The sequence below is a fragment of the Cyprinus carpio genome, chromosome B8 (assembly GCF_018340385.1).
Source record: "Cyprinus carpio isolate SPL01 chromosome B8, ASM1834038v1, whole genome shotgun sequence".
In the NCBI taxonomy this organism is placed as follows: domain Eukaryota; kingdom Metazoa; phylum Chordata; class Actinopteri; order Cypriniformes; family Cyprinidae; genus Cyprinus; species Cyprinus carpio.
In genome coordinates, this window is record NC_056604.1 from 13,225,323 (window position 1) to 13,241,421 (window position 16,099).

Genomic DNA, 16,099 nt, shown 5'->3' on the forward strand with positions numbered 1-16,099 from the left:
AAAATTCTCCACTCTCTATCTCTCAGGCGAAACCTCATAGATCACTCTGATCTGCAATCTGACACACACACATATTTTCATTCCACTAGTCAGTGGTGCATTTTAGGGTATTTGTGCTTATCTGGACTTCCTTACATGCTTTTCAGCATGTACACTATTCTTACCTTTATCTAATGACGTCTCCTGAAGAACAACGTCACTTTTTTGACCAAGCTCTGTCAAAGCTTTCTGTCTTTGCACCGGTGCATCTGAAAGAGAAACACACAGATAGATAACGTTAGAATTTATGAACATTATGTGTTTGAGCAGGATTCACTCTCCTGGTTTAATCACGATCGCACCATATGGTTGGAAATTCACATTTTAGCAAAATAAATGTCTAGAGTTCAGCGTGAATGACCTCTGGTAGCAGCAGCAGCAGCAGCAGCAGCAGCAGCAGCAGCAGTATATCTCACCTCTGATCCGGCTGAAATATCACACCACTCACTGCAGAAGGAACTGGAAGCATTTAACACACAAATCAATGGCAGAAAAGAGGCTCAGCCACTGGATGCTTCTTATAACGCCTTCAGGATAGATTCCAATGCTTAGAAAGCTTCTTTACCTAATTAAAGTGAGCGTAATCTTATAAAACTAAATCACCGGCTTTATACTCTCTTTCTTCTCTCTCTCTCTGAAGATGTTTTCACTTGTGTCCTCTGATCACCCATCACTCAATTTTAATTTCAGCACCTACGGAGAACCTGTTCAGCAGGTGCCACAGATCAACATCCTTCAGATGAGTGTGATAACATCCTTCTTAAAACACTTACACACATATACACATGCACTTCAAATATATTGATTTTGTGATTGTGAGTGACATAAAATCACTAAAGTGCTAAGTGGTAAGATGTCTAGTTTCCTTTTTTATCGTTCTCTCTTCAGGTTTTCTGAAAGCCTTTAGCTGTAGAAGCATTATAGCAGACCAAGTGAGGTCAAAGTCTGAGACCACTAGGGGAAAAAATGCTTCTTTTTCTGATTTAATGCAATGTTTTTGGTACAAATTAAGTTCTCAGCAATGCAATTCGAGTGAAAAATGTGTCCTGTCTCTGGGTCTCTCTTGCATGCTGAGTTTAACAGATCGATGTAGAATGGATGAAATGTGTTGTTTCCCAGACAGAGAGACAAAAACAAGATAAAAGAGAGTGAGGGGGAGGAATGACATTTCTAACTAAGAACAAAATGCAGCAGAAGGAAAATGTCTTCGTCAAAACTTCAAACACAGCTAAGGCATTTTAAATAAAGAATATGAACCATTTTGCTCCTAATGTTCTTGTAAATCCTTGAAGAGACTCTAAAGCACATGAATTCACATAGTAAATCATGGAACCAGTTGGGATGACTAGAGAGAGGTTAAATACAATCGGTTCACCAACCAGATATGACATTGCTTTTGAGTGCTCTGTGAGGATATGAAGTTTGAAAGTCTCATTCAGGGGTCAGAACTCCTCCGTCTCTCTGACAGAACGTCTGGAGCTGAGTCAAGACATGACCAGGGGTTGCTAAGCAACTGATGCCAAGGTAACAGCGCTTATACCCATTTCAGGCAGAAGGTCATCAGAGGGGCCTAAATTTGGGAATAGGAGACACTAGTGGGGCAAAATACTTTTCCAGGTTACATTAATTGAAACAGCAACTGATACACAATTTAAGGAAGAAAAAAAAACAGTAACAGAGTTTTCTAGAAATTTACCTTAATCAACATGATGACAGTGTTTCAGGTATTGTTGTGTATATTGATGTAAGTTAATGTATATAATGTAGATTTATGTGTATTTTACAGAAATCATATACAATGTTTATATAATTTTTACATACCAGTCTATTTGAACTACCAAAATGTGCTTTTTAATTCAAAATGTATTCATCACCACCAAATACATTAATTGTTTTCACCATTTACAGGGGGAAGTCTGTGATTTTATTACTGTCCGAATCCAGAATGTCTGTGTTTATCTCTCACCACCCGTGTAAAAATCCCCAGCCGAGCCGAATTAGCTACCGTTTTTTGACAAACACCAAGGTTATTTAATTGCCTTCTGAATCCACATCTTTGAGTTTACAAGAAGAAATGGTTTCAAAATTCAATGTTTAAATCACTGCCAAACACCATACGGTAACTGTTGTAATTTACTGTAATTTGTATGTATATTTATTTCTGAAATTCTGGAAAGTATTTACAAGAACAATATTTCATAACTGCTCTATGCACAACATCGAATGGGAGCAGAAAGAGAAGAAAAGCATGTAAACATTCAAAATGGGTTTTTATTATGGCAGCAGGAGGTATGTAATACAATTAAAAATGTGTTTTATATACAGTAATATACATAACTATATCACATCTAATTATATACAAATATAGCGCGTATATTTTCCTATTTTTAAACAGGAGATAAAATAATCAAATGATAAATAGGATTATATATTTTAAAATCGGCTTGGAATAATAAGAATAAATTTTATATAAGTATTATTTGAAATACATTTTACACAAAAATAAGAATAAATTAATTTTAAATAAATTAATTTAATTTTCAGCAGACAATCATGTAACTGGCCACGTGAGCAGCGCGTTCCCAGTTTCGTAGGATCACAGAACTCACTTCTACACTGTGAATAAATTGGCATTCGAATCCATGAGTTTTCACACTGTAAATTTGTTTTTACAGACGTCCACATGAGAACAAAATTAACATCTGAATAGGGCTAAAGACTAAACACCAACACATGGCACTAAAATAATGCAATATGTAACACAAAAACACCCTAATGTAAATTATTGATAAAGACTTGAAAACAAAATTAGGCATATTCATATAAAATAAATTGTTATGCGTCATGCCAGGACTTCTGAGAATGCCCTTTTGCCCTGTTTTGACCATAAATTTTACAGTAATTCTTAGTTTTTACATACAAAACCATACATTTGTCAGTATTTTATAGTGAAATGACATATAATGCAATGTTTAACCATTTACAGTTTTTCACCATATATGGCAAGATAACAAATGTAGAAACATGGAGCTCCTACTTTGTTTTCCAAGCAAATGCATGAATTCTTAAATGTAAAAAAAAAAAAAAAAACTTTCTTGTTCAAAACAACAACAAAGACTTAAAGTTAAGAGGCACTATAATATTGTAGAAACTTAATTTTCTGTAAAGTTGCTTTGCAATGATTTGTATCGTAAAAAGCGCTATACAAATAAACTTGAATTATGAACTTGAATGATATAAGTTTGGCCTCGGAATGGGGTTTAACAGAAATTGAGTACCTACAATAAATGACAAACCATGTCACTATTCCATTCAGCTCTTACCATGACATTATTCATTACGGCTAAATTTGAGAGCACCACTTACAAGACTCGAGACTTTGAGATATTATTAATGCAAATTATAAGAAAGAAAAAAAGCTTGGCAGTCCCAAATTAAACCCGTGTACTGAATGAGATGTTCATGGGACACAAACAAGCTAATAAAACTGAAAGAGAGATCTGTTTAAAGTGATCAGCTGAAGCTGTGCTGATGGCCTTGTACATTCCCTGAATGACAAGCGATCAATGTTGCTCTCACATGTGTCTCTTCAGGCCTTCATCAAGCTGCAATGTGCTGAATTTGAATGTGCTGCTGATTTTAAAGCATAGAGAGATCACCGTGAAAACTGTCAGTGCTTTTAATAAAGCCTTTAGCCTTTTTAACCTCCTAGCTGTAATGCCACAACTCTGCCAGCCCAAATCTTCTCCTTGATCAGTACGCACGCATGTGCAGAGCTTTTTCCATCATGAATACCAGTAAAATAATGTCCAGATGGCACCGCAATGATAAACACCTCTGGTTTAACAGCCTAAATATTGGAAAATTGATTTTGGTCCAGGACATCAAATAAGAAGTTGGGCTTGAATTAAAGTCGGCAGAATATAATGTCTGTGATCCAAAATGCACATAAAACCCTTACCAAAAAATTCCAGTTTGTCCAGGAAGAATTTGACATCTAGCTGTAACCTCCCAAACCTCATTGGTAGGCAGGGTACAGGGTTTATTTCAGAAGCATATCATCTTTGAGTGCTGCAAATAGCAAATACACACACACTCTTTCTCTCTCTCTCATTCTGGCTGGTAACCCCATCCAGTAGTTCTGATGCCAAACAGTAAACAGATATACGCTCGCTCTCGACATCTGTGTTTAACATTATAGTGAACACTGGCAAACACCAACACACACAAACTGCACCCTCACAACTCAAACATTAAAAAAACGTTTATGATTCATCTACTTTTTAACATACTGTGATGATTTGCTTTAAAAAATAATCCACAAATGTAACATTCAAAACTACATATAATCACACAGATGCTCAAAACTGTAACCCAAAGTACTATACTACATACCATAAAAGAACCACAACTCCATTCTTTTACAACAAAGCAAAAAATTGAACTGAAACCCTACCACAAGTCAGATAAACCTTTAAATATGGCTGCACATTCAAATTTGGCTGATCGTATTACATACCAAAGAGCAAAACTCACATGCTCCTCGGATTAGTGACTGTCACAGTATGAATGACAACAAATGCATTTGCTCTTTCTCACAGACAAAGAAGCTACTCACTTTTTCCTCTATTTTGTAGCCCTAACAGAAGTGAAAGAGAGAGAGCGAGAGGCAAAACTGTCCTGTCAGCTCCTCTAGATCTTCCATACTAACAGAGCAGGTGGAATATGACACTCTCTGAAGTGTGTGTGTGTGTGTGTGTGTGTGTGTGTGAGAGAGGATATAAAAGTGAAGTGAGTTCATTGAGAAGTTTGAAGCTATGCTGTGCAAAGGTTGCTTAGACTGCCCCTTAACACCCTCTCCCACACACACACTTTCACAGAGATTCACCCTAATGTGTTATACTGTAACTGTGATAAATGAGAAGTCAGCTTATGGATGTGCTGCACAAGGGATTCAAAATTAACACTCGACAAGCAATGAATGCAAGTGGAAAAGGAGCTGCACATAAATTTTGAAGTGTGAGACTGTTAGTCTGCCTTTCTTGGATCAATTCCCTTAATTAAATCAAAAAAGAAACACTGGTAAAATATGCTACATTTTTGCTAAACTCCAAAAATGTACCTATACATACAATTCACTGCAGTTTCTATTTGAAATGAACACTAGTGACAACTTATTTCTTTTTAAACAAATTATGATTACGCATCTGCGCAGATTATCGATTAAGTTACGACTTTAAAACATTAAACTAATACATTTTGCACCACATGTTTGCATCACACATGTATGGCTTTTCTGACATAGTAAACTTGCTCGGCACCTCACCTGGTACAGAACTGCACTTGTGATGTGACTGTGAAAGAGTCACAATAAAAGAGCTAAATTATAAAATGGTATGCTGGCACACCAAATGCATTTTTATCTCATGTTTACTTTTGTTAACACTATTGGTTGCGTTTAGGGTTTATGGTACGTTTACAGTAACCTATCTAGGGATGCACCAAAATGAAAATTCAGGGCTGAAACTGAAAATTCTGGATGCACTTGGCTGAAAACCGAAACTGAAAATGCTTTGTATTGATTATTTAGTATTTTGTTAAATAATATAAAGTAATTTTGTAAGACTTTTTAATTTAACTCAATTTAAATGATGGGACTACTGAATTTAAAAAACACAACATACTTTTTACTAAAAGTAACACAGTAAAATTGGAAAGAATTTATATTAATATTAGTAACACATTACAATAAGGTAATGTCTTTAAATCTTAGTTACACATATATACATACATGTACATATTTATATATTTGTTTTTTTTTTTTTTGTTTTTTTCACATACACACAAAAAAAAATTCTGTTAATGTAATGCCACATAAAGATTCATGGCACATAAAAAACATTCATGAACGGTACATTCTTAATTCATCCTTTGCAGGTGTGGAAAAAGCTATATTTAGATTTTGAGTACATTCATGATTTATTATGTTTAAATACAGCCACACATGTTCATGCAAAGTGACTCATATCAGACAAACTGTAACGCTCTTGAGGAGTAAATAGCTTCAATCAAGGGCACTGGAGCAGCAGCAGGACGTGTAGCTGTCAGGTGACCTGAACACCTTCAGAACAGTGATAGCAAACATATCACCAACACGGCAATAAAGATTTATGATTACAGCATTCATCAGTTCAGCATGCACGTGGGTACCTGTAGAAAAAAAAATGAAAGAAAATAAGGAAGGGAGAAAACAGAGGGATAGAGAGAGAAAGAAAAGGATGGAGGGAAAAAATGTGGTAGTGGTCCCGCATGTCTGAGATTCTTATTGCTCAATGGATGCCTACGGCAGAGTGCTTTGCAGAAAAGATAAGATTTTCTCAATTTGTGGTCTCATGACAGACTGTAGCTTTCACAAAACGGATCTTTAAAAACAACAGATTCTAAGCGTTCTATAATGCAGTGTGTTGATACGTTTAAAATCCTTCATATCAAAACAGTAACAAGCAATAATATTCTAGGTAGCCATTGACTGATATGAGTTTTTATAGCTGACGCCAATATCTAGAGAGCAGGGTAGCTATTTACTGATAATAATAATGAAAATGATGACAACTGAAAATCATGATTATGCGTCATTCACAAGTTTCATTCACAAACATTTCTCATTACTGAAAAATGTTTTTGTGGAAACCTATATATTACATACATACATACATACATACATACACATTTCAGAAATCTTTGATAAATAGAAATTCCAAAAGAAGAGCATTTATTTAAAATGGAAATATTTTGTGACAAATGTCTTTACTGTCAAATTTCATCAATCATTTCAAAATGGCAAAATATAAGATAATTTGTGCCTGGCCAATTTTTCATTAATTATGACATCACTAGCAATTCTGCCCTATGAAATCATGAATCAGCCTGAAACGTCACAAAGGTCTATGACTATCCTGTGCCTCAAGATTCAGCAAAACAGCTAGCTACAGCAAAAAGCAATACAAAACACTCACTTGTCTGGTCAATAGGAGGGCAAGACCAATTTTCAGCTGATTATTTAAAAATGACTAGAAAACAAGTGAACCAGACTTTTCAAAGCAATAAAAGAGCGAGTCAGTCATATAACTAAGCACACTTATAATCCGACTTTGTGTTTTGTTGTTTTATGACGTGAAAATAAGTCATCAAAAATAAGTGAACATCAACAAGACTGACTCCACATCATCAGAAAACAGAGTAAAGCACCATTATCAGTTAAATAAATAAATAAATAAATAATGATTCTGCATTATTCAAGTGAATAAAGGTTAAAGTCAGCATGAAATGAAATTACACTCTTTCAGTTTTCTAAATGCATGTTATAGATTTATTGTGAACAATACATCTCTTCATACGTTTTATTTTTTAATTGACTACAGGACTTTTCTAATCATTTAGACCACTTAAAACCCACCTCTTCAAGCTTGCGTTCATCTGCCTACAATTTTGAGTGCAATGCCCACATCTCAAAACCCAAGCAGCAACCGATGCATAGAACCAGTCTTCATGCTACATTATTTATTTTCCAATAATCTGTTTACATTCGGATGTACCTTATAAAATGGAAGAAAAGATTTGTTGACAGTTCCGTTTCATTTTCACTTTAAATTACCATCATTTCCAAGAAAGGAGCCGGAATCACAGGCCAGGTGAAACATCCGTCAGCACCATCAGGAATTTGAGTAGGATCAAATAAAGTGAGCGAATTAGGTATGGATTAGTCGAGAGCACATCCTACTCATATGTCTAAAAATATTAGATTAAAACTGAGCCCGGAACTGTCTCTAACTTGATGGTGGTGATTTAGCCTGACCTTTAATGCTGCTTTAGTGCCATTTAAAGCCTTACATCTTAAATTATGGTGATTCCTTTTGATCCGAGCGTGGAAATGGTCTTCAAGAGTGAACTGAGCTCTTGACTGCTTCAATCCAGAGGCTTGATGTGGATATATGTCGAGATGTTTCATCTTTTGCCTTGCATTTAAATTAGGCAGTTCACACGTCTGTGGGATCAGGATCAGGACTGCTTTCAGCCGGCTCCCATCACAGCGCGCTCACACATATACATAACACCTGTCTATTGTTGAGATACAAACAACTGGATTTATTTAGCATTTTAATAATAGACAGACAAGCACATGGACAAACACCCTTATGAAAATATAATCACTTTTATACAACGCAACATAAGCGAAATCTGAAGAGCTAATGACCCGCTTAATAGCTCATTAATGTCAGTAGGATAAACTAAAAGCATTGATCAGCTGGAGTGTGTCTGAGCGTATATGGAGAGCAAGGAGAAAAGCTTTTAGCTGCATTATCAGTCCTCCCCTTTGTGATGTCATAATTAGAGAAGATTGCCTAGCAACCCACACTGCTGCCTGGAGACAGATAGATCGGGAATTTGAACTTGAACAGCCCCTATGACATAATCTAAGATGAACACAAGCTCACCTGTATGGAGCCAACCTTCTGTTGGCATTGTCTCTCAAGATTTACTAAGAAGCGCAATTACTTGGTTAGTGCTTTATCAAAACTAATTAACTCATTCTCAAACATATAAGCAAGTGTAATTCCTTTAAACAGAAACAGCCAGATTTTTTTTACGTGCGTGGCAGCTGACAGCTGTTACATCAAAACAATTATGCAGCCAAGCCATTAAGGCAATTTAGAAACATCAATATCACATAAGTCAGATATATGGCCAAGTGCACTTAAACCCATTCCCTTCTGGCTACAGTGTGGAAACGCTACATAAACATCATCTTTAAGCAAATAAAATCCCATAAAAACCCATAGTTAATATAGATACAATGCCAAAGTTGGGAAATTAACTACAAGCATACAAGACTGTGTGTGTGCGCGTGCTTATTTGTATGCGTTTAGTGTCTCATTCATTAGCAGCAGGTCTTTGTAAGGCCATCTGCACTGCTACTCTCTCTTCCAAGAGATAAATAAGCACTGTTCTCATTTACACCGACAGGCCCATGTCTGGGCGCATGTGTCCGTGTGATTTTCCATCTTGATAAGTCATTATTTTGTCAATACACACATCCTGCATTCTGACATGTGGCAAAATGCAACAACAAAGTCCCTGATTACATGAAAACAGCTTCGCCAGACTGAAATACTGTAGCTTAACTGGCGCTAGCAACGTCAAGGTCATAGGTTTGATTCCCTGGAAAAACATGTAATGATAAAATATAGCCTGCATACTTTCTAAACCGCTTTGGATAAAAGTGGCCGCCAAATGCATAAATGAACACATAAATAAATTGCATCAAGTGACTTGGCAAGCCAAACTCAATGCCGAAAAGTGCCTTTTCTGGAGTGGATGTGGGACAAAGGCACAAGATCACAATCTGCTGAGCTCTAAATGAAGTGCTGAATGAAATCAGAGAGAGCTGTGGGCAAGAGCCTCACCGTGATCCTCTGAGTGTCAGGATTCATCTGCAGTTATAAGATGGATTTTCTACTGAGAAATGATGAGGAGTGGAAAGATTACTGTTCTTTTTACAGTTATTATATAGAAGAATGTATGTTATGCATAATGTACAGTTAGCAGGCATCATCACAAATTAAACATCCTGTAATATTTATTCTGAAGGGGTTTGTTTTGCAATAACTACTGGCATTATCCCACTTGTAATACAACCACTTACCAAAAAAATATATAAACAGATATAAAATAATTTCTATCAAAAAAAAAAAAAAAAAAAAAAAATTTAGAAATAAAAAAAAAAAAAAAAAAAAAAAAAAAAAAAAGACCACCACAAATGATCAATCAAGTAGCCCTATAATAAGAGAACACTGTAAAAAATATCCTGTTAAATTTAAGCAAAAATACAGCAGCTGTGGTTGCCAGACATTCAATGTCAAAAACAGAGTAAAAATGTTTCTGGTATTACAGTATGGCATGTTAGTGCCAATTTACACTTCTATTCTTAGATAATCATACAAGGTTAATCTGTGTGTGGTATTGATTAGCACAAATCCAACTTGCACTGAAAAAAAAATGCAGTAAAAACCTGTTAAATGATTAACTGTAAGTTGCTGTAAAACTGTAAATGGTTTGATATCACTTAATTTTACTGTAAAATACTGTCAAATTGAAAAATTAAATCACAACTTATAACAATTTTAATTACTCTTTAAATATAGTATAATCATATATGATGTGTCATGCAGGGTCTACTAGGAATGTACATTTCCTTGTTTTGCATCATAATATATACAGAAATATATATAGAAAAAAAAAAACACAAATTTGACAGTATTTCACAGTAAAATTAAATAAATGATATCAAACCATTTACAGTTTTACAGCAACTTACAGGTAATCATTTAACAGTTTTTTACGGGCAATGTTTTTTTTTTTTTTTACAGTGCAAGTTGGATTTGTGCTAATCAAAACCACACACAGATTAACCGCGTATGATTATCTAAGAATAGAAGTGTAAATTGATGGCAGCATGTTTCTAAGGTGAAGCAAAGCTTCACTGTCACTGCAGGGCACATCTAGTTCATCAGTAATTTTCTAAGATTGTTTTGTAATTAGTAATTATGGAACTCTCAATCATAATTCAACATTGTGCCCTTAAGCAAGGCTCAAAACCCCAGGGTGGCTCTGGCATACAGTAGGTTGCTTTGGATAAAAAGCATCTGTTAAATGTTATGACCCAAACCAGCCCAGGGTGTCCACTCCACCCAGTGAGCGCAGGTGGATCAGAAACAGAGACTCACTCTGATCACCCAAGAGACTCAAACAGAAGCCATCCCAAGCTACACCACGCAGCTTACAGACAATACCAAAGACTGACCAATCAATCAATGGCGGCTACAACAGCACACAGAACAGCAGGAGAGCCTTTCTATAGTGTGGTACACTTAGTGTGACGCATTAATGGGAAAAGAAAAAAAAACGAAGGGCCATTTCCTGAAACACGAGCTGTGCTCCATTATATTACTTGGGTTGTCAGTAAAACAGTTTCTCTTGTGGAAATAGTCTTATTTAAACAAGAGAAAGATCTAAAAGTGAGAAAAATGTAGATGTTCACAACATTGGGGCTAGATTTGCACTGCAGTGAATTTTTGGTATTGGTTATGTAGCATTTCATAATATTACCTACTCATGGTTTTTGGCACTGTACCTTTTTAATTAACTGAATTAACTGTTGTTTGCAAAAATGTCATCAAAAAGGTAATACATATCAGTGGGGGGAAATATGTCTTAAAATAACAAAAAGTTGATTTCTGATACTGATCTAAAGCATGCTGATTCTGATATGTTCGCACAAAAACTGTCCTGAAACACCAGCTGTGGAAACTGAAAAACAAGAAGTCACCTTACTAACCCACTAGAATCAGTCGCAGGAAGAGTGAGAGTTTGTATCTATTCTGCCATTCATTCACTAGAAGGTCACACAGGTAAGCGATATGAGCGGTCACAGAGTCACAGGTGCGGTTCCTTACCGTGATGGTTCTGTTGTTGCTGCTGGTGTTCCTGCGGTTCGCCCGGTTCTTCCAGCTCGCCGAGTTCCGCCAGTCTGTGGCCGGTGGCTGTCAGCTCCGCGCGCAGGTTCGCCACCTCCTGCTTCGCGCACTGGATCGCGCCATCGATCCGCTGCGCGAGCTGCTTGTTCTCGTCCATCATTCTCCGGATCTTCGCCTGCGGGGAGAATCCACGGAACTCACGTAGCGAGTCATATCGCCTGCTGCATCATAAGCACACTAAAATCCCATTCTGTCTATGTCCTCTATTTTATAAGCGCAGATATCCAACCAAAATCCACAAGGTGAGAAAAGATATTTAGAGTCCCATACTGTCTAATGTTCGGATGTGGCTGTCAGAAAAAAAGACAGACAGTGAGACACAGAGTCTGTAAAGAGTATGGAGAATAAAACAGCGTGCTCACTAAACGATTCTTTCTACCGCGCGCTCTCGTGGAGAGAGTTCAACGCACGAGAGACTCCGTGCGGCTCTTTAAACGGACTGTACCATCTGAGAATGAAAAGAGGAGGGCACCTCTAGAAAGGAACGTGCCATTTGCATATTAAAAGTATTTCTTTAAAAACTTTATTTTAAAGGGTATAAATGAATAAGTAAATACATATTTTTAATTATTTTATTTTTAATAAGTTACCTTTTAACCATTAATTAGCTTTTTTAATTGCTTTTTTATTTTTCACTTTACAAATAAGTAATTCGCTTTTTTCAAAATCATCTTTGATTTATTATTTTTATTTAGCCTAATGTATTATATCATATTTATTTTAATATATACTCCTCTACTAATTAAATAAAACAAGAATTATGATATTTTTCTGTGTGTCTGTGTGTGTGTGTGTGTGTGTGTGTGCATGTACAGGTTTGTCTACATTTCTGAAGGCCACATTTTGAAAATGTCTTCATAAATATCTTAAACATTAAGAAAACCTACTTATGAGGAAGGTTCATAAATCTGCCAAATTAAGTTTGGCTTTAAATCTGTTAAGGGGAAAATAGGGTTAAAGGGTAAGATACGGTAAATATCATTATCTTAATGTGAAAAAATATTGTGTCTGTGAGACACAGTCGAGACCAAAATAGCATCTATGGTTTTTATATGTGTCTTGTGTGACACTCATCCTCACTCATTAACTTACTTCACACTTCTCCCACAATTATTTATTTTTATTTATTATTAGTATTAATGTCAAGCTAGGTATGTATTAATATACTGTATCTATGAGGGAGAATAGATAATGTTGACACATTCAAAGTTTTTGTGAGACATATTTAGTTCCGTATCAGTTACAAAATATTACTACTTACTTTTAAGGCCCTTAATGGTTTAGCTCCTGTTTGTACCTAACTAGTCTTCTATCAAGCTACAATCCATCACAAAACTCTGGACTCTTGGTAGTTCCTATAGCAAAGTCCTCTAAAGGAACTAAAGCTTTTTTAACAGCCTTCCTGATCACATTCGGGGGTTCAGACACACTCTCTCTGTTTAAATCTAGATGCATCTAATTAGCCAAGCATTCACATAATGTATCTCTTAACCTTGTACTCTATATCTAACCAAATGCACATTATCATTCCTTTGCTTGGGTTGAACACATCATTTTTGCTTTAGTTTGAACATCAGCTACACTATTGTTGTCTTTATTTGCTTCTCTGTTTCTGCCAAATTTTGCTATAAGTTTGATCGCAACATATGTTCATCATCTGTTTGGTTACATGTCATGTATGATTTTTACTGTACATTTCTGCCATATGGACATCAGCTTTGAATTGAACATGGTCTGCCAGAAGAGAAAAAGCATAATGTGTTGTTCCAATGTACCCACTCAAATTCTTCACCTCAATCATCTCTGAGTTGGCAGAATAGTGTGGTTTTGGGAGAATGGTATGAATGTGTGTGTGTAAGGACATTTAAAAGCTTTTATTGTAAACCAGGGCCAAGAAAATAAAAGACTCATTTCAAAAATCCCCTTGACACTACTTTCTGCTAAACGGAAAAGTCTTCTTCTTCATTCCTCTGTATAAACAAAATGATTCCACTTTAATGTGAGTTTCCTGACTGCGGTCAGTCCTGTCATATCTGGGTGGAATCACAATAGATCATCTGCTCATTCTCTCTTTTATATTAATCATGTATGTTGTAATGTTAAACTCTGTGAGACTTGGCTTAAGAGATTATTGACCACGCCCAAAGAAAGAAACCATCTGACAACGTCCTCTTAACATACATCACTCTGTTAAAGCTATTCCAGTGGGATGACTGTTCAATATTACCTGCTTTTAGTGAAAGGCTGACTTTTAAACATAGCTGCCATTGAATTGGCTTTGTTCTTGTGACCTTGACTATGTTCAATATAGAATGTATGTATACTATTCTTACTATTTTACAACAGCTTTGCTTTTAAAGTGACATTGTGTGAGCTGTGCTTCATGTATCACTACTCTGGACCTCTTTTGCCTGAAAAATTTTGCAGAAATTTTGCTAATGTGGCTGTCATCTTAATGTGTTCCATTGAACAAAAAAATAGTAGCAAGTATACTGTGATATTCAGTATAAGCAATGAGACAGTATTTCATTCCAAGTCCATTTTTTTCTGGGTTAATTTAGTCCCACATTCCTGACCAATGACCTCACAGACCACACCCCTCTCAGGATGCATGATGCTGACCACCAACTGTAAGTAACTGCTGGATGAATTCATAAATCAAGCAGAAAAACACCAGCATAAAAGAGAAAGACAGTAACATGTAACTGCAGGTGAGCAACATACTGTGTGAAATATAGCACATGCATTCAGCTTGTATTCTAGAGCGGATGACAACACCTCCCTCGTTTTATGACATCACTTCCTCCAGGCTGCTGTCAGAGTGGTGTGCGAGGGTGACATTCAGCTGTCTCCCTCAATGTGTTTTTTGTCAGTCACAAACAGCACTGAAAATCCCTTGTGGAGAGACTGTTTCCATTGACCTCCTCAGTGCTTGAACAACTGCAACACTTAAAGGAACAGTTCACCAAATAATGAACAATCTGTCATCATTTACTCACCTTCATGTCATTCCAAACCTGTAAGACTTTCTTAATTCTGAGGAACACAAAACAAGATATTTTGGAGAATGCTTTTTAAATTTTCTAAATAGCATTTGTGTTCCACAGAAAGTCAGGTTTGGTACTACATGGGGGTGGGTAAATGATGACAACATGTTCATTTTTGAGGAAATTATCCCTTTAAATAACGTTCAAATCCCAGAGCCAGACCTTCAGGATCTCTCATCCAGCAGCTATTTTATAGATATGAAGGATCCTCACTATTTGAGAAACTGAGTTTTTCATCATGCTAATTTTAATTACTACTTTCCGGCTTTGCAGTAATGAGATTTAAGAGAAAGAATGAGATCCCATTTTTCTTATTTACACTTTTTGTATAATCTCCTCTGGTTTTCTTTGTCTTCTTCTCTTTATGCCCCTCTGAATCTTCCTCTCCCTTGTCCTTTGCCCTCTCCCTTTCTCTCCGTCTCTCTCTCTCCGCTCTGCTGAGCAGGAAAATGAGGAAAGGAGAGACAATTAATGTAGCTCTTGCACATCCAGACACAATAGCCCAGCCAGACCCTCAAGCACACAACTATCGAGACACTTACTAAGCATTTTGTCCAATCCCAAACTGACTCTTAAACACAAACCTCACACATATGCGTGCAACCACTAAAACAATATGTTGTGGAGTTTAAAGCACTCATCCGAGCGAGCTGGGCTCATCACCATGGTAACAGTCGGCCCTTTAATGTCAGTCAGGTGTTTCTTTGGTGACCATGTGTTTCTGATTGGTTGGAGGCCTTCTGGGATATCGGAAGCAGATGGCATTATGGGATATGTTAGTCATTTGTGACATGTGCCCTCTGAGAACCAGCTGGGCCTGAGCAAACTGACCACAGTGGGTGTGTGTGTGTGTGTGTGTGTGTATGTGTGTGGTGAGTTAGGCTTGATGAAGAATAGCAAATTGACTCTTGCAGACCTTCTCAGTCCCCCAGGGACTCACTGGTGAGATTAGTCTGGAGCCTGCTAGGTCCCGTCTAGCCCCGATTCGTACTGAGGGTCATTAATGTGTAGCGCGAGGCTTGAATCGACAAGGCTTTTAATCATCAAGTTATGATAAACCTTGTAACCCTATTAAAAGCTCACTTGAAATAAATGTGTTTATGTGTGAGGGAACGGCGTGAGATGTGAGCGTGTGCTTCGGGTTATTAAAAATTGCAGGAGGAAGACAGGAAGATGGCAGCAACATTATCATTTCTAGCCCCCCCACCCCCAGGCCTTGAGTGACAGGTTGGCTGATGGATCTCTGGTCTGGGAAAGGGGGGAGGTTTCGGCTCATCAGGGTTTGATTCGGCCAGGAGGAGCAGATGGGATAGGGAAATTGTCTGTCCAACCACACACATACTCACACCTACTGGAACACTTTCACACTAACCCAAACAAATTTTCTTTGACATAATTTTATTTCAAATGTAAATCTTT

At 36.7% G+C, this 16,099-nt stretch overlaps 1 protein-coding gene across 8 annotated transcripts in view; it reads right to left on the reverse strand.

Moving 5' to 3' along the window:
* kazna (kazrin, periplakin interacting protein a) overlaps positions 1 to 12,078 on the reverse strand; it is a 35,411-nt gene extending 23,333 nt beyond the window's left edge. For 2 of the 8 annotated variants that reach the window (XM_042729812.1, XM_042729811.1), the window contains exons 1-2: positions 11,553 to 12,076; positions 165 to 248 (exon numbers count right to left, since the gene is read on the reverse strand). In XM_042729812.1, coding sequence (XP_042585746.1) covers positions 165 to 248; positions 11,553 to 11,733 — 265 coding nt within the window. In that variant the 5' untranslated portion in view covers positions 11,734 to 12,076. Of the gene's footprint in view, positions 1 to 164; positions 249 to 455; positions 613 to 4,657; positions 4,768 to 11,552 lie in introns of those variants that run through there. The other 6 variants (XM_042729815.1, XM_042729813.1, XM_042729820.1 and 3 more) reach the window with 6 other exon arrangements.
* Positions 12,079 to 16,099: the final 4,021 nt, after the last annotated feature.